Consider the following 3,138-nt stretch of genomic DNA (forward strand, 5'->3'; position numbering starts at 1 on the left):
AGGATTTGTAAAGAAGAATGTCAGAGGATTTCGATATAAGCCAAGAGGAGACTGGTTTTCCTTTGCTAAAGTAAGGAAACTTTGCTTCCTTTGCTCCTGTTAACAAACGTTGGTTTTCACGAGACTCACCGGCGCATGCACAACGCTGACCTCATACGTCATCAGCCCGGATCTGCTTTTGTGTACAACTGTTGGCACAAGCTAGATTAAAGTGATTATTATGTTTTGAATATGGATATTTTTCTTACAAAAACGCATCGATTCGCTACAGGAGGCCTTTGTTCACCCCCCGGAGCCATGTGAGACACTTTTTTTTTTTTTATGGATGGGCGCTTTTTATTTCACTTCTTTGGGACTGAAGCACTGCAACACCCGTTGACTGCAATGATAGAGCTTGGAATAGCCAGGACAATTTTTAATATAACTCCCGACTGGATTCGTCTGAAAGAAGAAAGTCATATACACCTAGGATGCCTCTGGGGTGAGTAAAACACAGTCTAATTTTCATTTTTGGGTGAACTAACCCTTTCAGGCTGCAATGCCGCATAAAAGCCAGACTAAATTATGCCTAGATGTATTTACACTGACTCTTTAATGCTGCTCAGAGGTGGCATTACATGCATTTACATTGCAATTACAACTGTATAATTTGATACTTGGGGCTGAAGTGGGTCTGAGCAGGCATAATTGTGACCCTGGACCACAAAACCAGTCTGAAGTCGCTTGGGTATATTTTTAGCAATAGTCAAAAAAACATTGTATGGGTCAAAATTATCGATTTTTCTTTTATGCCAAAAGTCATTAGGATATTAAGTAAAGATCATGTTCCATGAAAATATTTAGTAAATTTCCTACCTTAAATATATCAAAATATAGTTTGATTAGTAATATGCATTTAGTCTGGCTTTTATGTGGCATTATGCCTTTACACTGAATTTCAAGCAGGCACAGAGTGTAAATACACCTTAATATATTGGCTGAGAGAGTGATGAAAAATTTGACATCTTTCTTTTTTTCCCCCTAAACCTTATCATGGACTTTTTTTCTTTTGCTTTTTTTTGTTTTGTTTCCATTCACCACTATAGAAGTTAACTATGATGATTTCTGCTATAACGAGAACCCCGGAAATGTGAAAAGGGTCTATAGTCTATAGTTATGCTGTTTTTAATGTCAAAGGTCACGAATCAGAATCTTTTTCACAAGTCTTTTTGCTTGTCTGTTTACAGGAAGTTGTGTGCAGGTAGCCTGTGAAGGAGCTTTGTGAAGGATCTTCTGAACTCCAGTGGAGTGCTCAGGAAAAATGTTCTGAATGGAATTGTGTATAGCTTTTTTTTTCACACCCCTCTTTTGACTTTGTTAAATATGTTATTCCATAAAATAAGGTATGCTTCCTTATATACAATGCACAAAATAAATGTGTAATGAAGACAGATGTGAAAAAAGCCTCTTTGGTTTTTGTAAAATTTTTCGCATTTGCAAAACCCAAACGTTTTTTTTTAAGGAAATGCCTGCATGGTTATTCTTTTCAGTTTTTGTTTTAAAATTTCAATTCATTGTTAATTTTGTGCTTCCATTATATATACTTATACATGTTTGCTCATCATACAATGTAACTCAACCTTGTAGAGTGCCAGAATTTCTTGTATTGCATCATTTCACTTGAGCAATTATCTGTGGCTTAAACTAAAGATTATTTGGAGAATTAGGTGTGTAGTGTTGTGTTCTGCACGCAATTGGCTAAACTGGATCCGTGAGGTTTGGAGGACGGGGTGTGTCTGTTCTGGTCATTAAAAAAAAAGACTACAAGAGGAATGTTTTATTGTCAGAATGTTAAAGGTCATGTACAGTATGAACAACCATTTGACTTTGCCATGTATTTGGCAGATTTAATTTAATTGTTAGCAGTTATTTGGTTTGTGAGCTTTGTAGTAGCACTAATGTCTATTTGTCTAGGTGCCAAATAGTCCCATTCTTCAGATTTGTTAACCTGTTTATCCACATTCATGCCATTTCCAGTCAGTCTCTACATAAGTCTTTGAGTCACTCGTTATCCTTTAATTTTATGATTGTAGATGTTGCTTAATGCAGTTAGGGATCTTCTAGGTGGGAGCGTGTACATATTTACAGTACAAATGATGCTATCTCTCTTCATGAACAGGACATGTGCTCTAATGTGAACAGTGTTTACCCACCCTTTTAAAAGAATATCCACAATAGACTTTCCAACAGCCACAATAGGAACCTGTAATTCCTGAATATTCAAATCTAAAACATTTTCAGATGGCCATACATTTTTCAAGTTCACTATGAATTAATATCTGAAAAATACATTTGGGGTAACTGATGTGTCTCTATAATGATCATTATTCCTGTTCGCTCAGGATTTAGCCTTTTTTTTTTTTTTTTAAAGTCGTCTTTTAAAACCATTCCTCTTTTCTCCCCCCCCGCCCATTTCTGTTTTCACTGAGTGAAATGAATGATCAATTTGTGAAAACGAATTATGTGATGTATAATGATTGTAGTTTTATTTGATATATATTAGCATTTAAACATTTGGGTTTACACTAGCTTACACTAACTTTTTTTTTTTCTCTCAAATTAATATTCAGCAAGATGGCATTAAATTGATCAAAAGTGACATTTACAAAAAAAAATTATTTCAAATAAATGTTTGCCCTTTTTATTAATCAAAGAATCCGGACATAAAAAAATGGATCTCAGTTTCTACATAAATATTAAATAGGACTACTGTTTTCAATATTGATAATAAGAAGAAATGTTAAATAAAAAAAGCTTGATATAAGATTTCCAATGATCACATGAGTTGTTCATATGATTCATATAATTTATGAACCAATTTTGAAAAACTAATGTTACTGCACCTGTGTTTAACGTGACCTTCAGGATAAAGTAATTGCAGAAAAACAATTCTGAACTTCATTCTATATAAACCATATTATAAAGCAGTGAATGTGAAGGCTCAGTGCTGGAATGTTTTTAATGGTTTATGATTTATGTTCTTTGTTGATAATATTCCTGTTCGCTCAGGATTTAGCTTTTTTTTTTTTTTTTTTTTTAAAGTCGTCTTTTAAAACCATTCCTCTTTTCTACCCCCCCGCCCATTTCTGTTTTCACTGA

General features: G+C 34.2%; 1 protein-coding gene across 2 annotated transcripts in view; it reads left to right on the plus strand.

The window, feature by feature from the left end:
- The window catches only part of LOC107656710 (protein CROWDED NUCLEI 3-like), a 6,153-nt gene extending 4,713 nt beyond the window's left edge, over positions 1 to 1,440 (plus strand). For both annotated transcript variants that reach the window (XM_016444651.1, XM_016444650.1), the window contains one exon: positions 1,227 to 1,440. In XM_016444651.1, the coding sequence (XP_016300137.1) occupies positions 1,227 to 1,251 (25 nt within the window). In that variant the 3' untranslated portion in view covers positions 1,252 to 1,440. The remainder of the gene's footprint in view (positions 1 to 1,226) is intronic.
- Positions 1,441 to 3,138: the final 1,698 nt, after the last annotated feature.

The sequence above is a fragment of the Sinocyclocheilus anshuiensis genome, unplaced genomic scaffold (genome assembly GCF_001515605.1).
Source record: "Sinocyclocheilus anshuiensis isolate Anshui unplaced genomic scaffold, SAMN03320099.WGS_v1.1 scaffold1683, whole genome shotgun sequence".
Classification (NCBI taxonomy): domain Eukaryota; kingdom Metazoa; phylum Chordata; class Actinopteri; order Cypriniformes; family Cyprinidae; genus Sinocyclocheilus; species Sinocyclocheilus anshuiensis.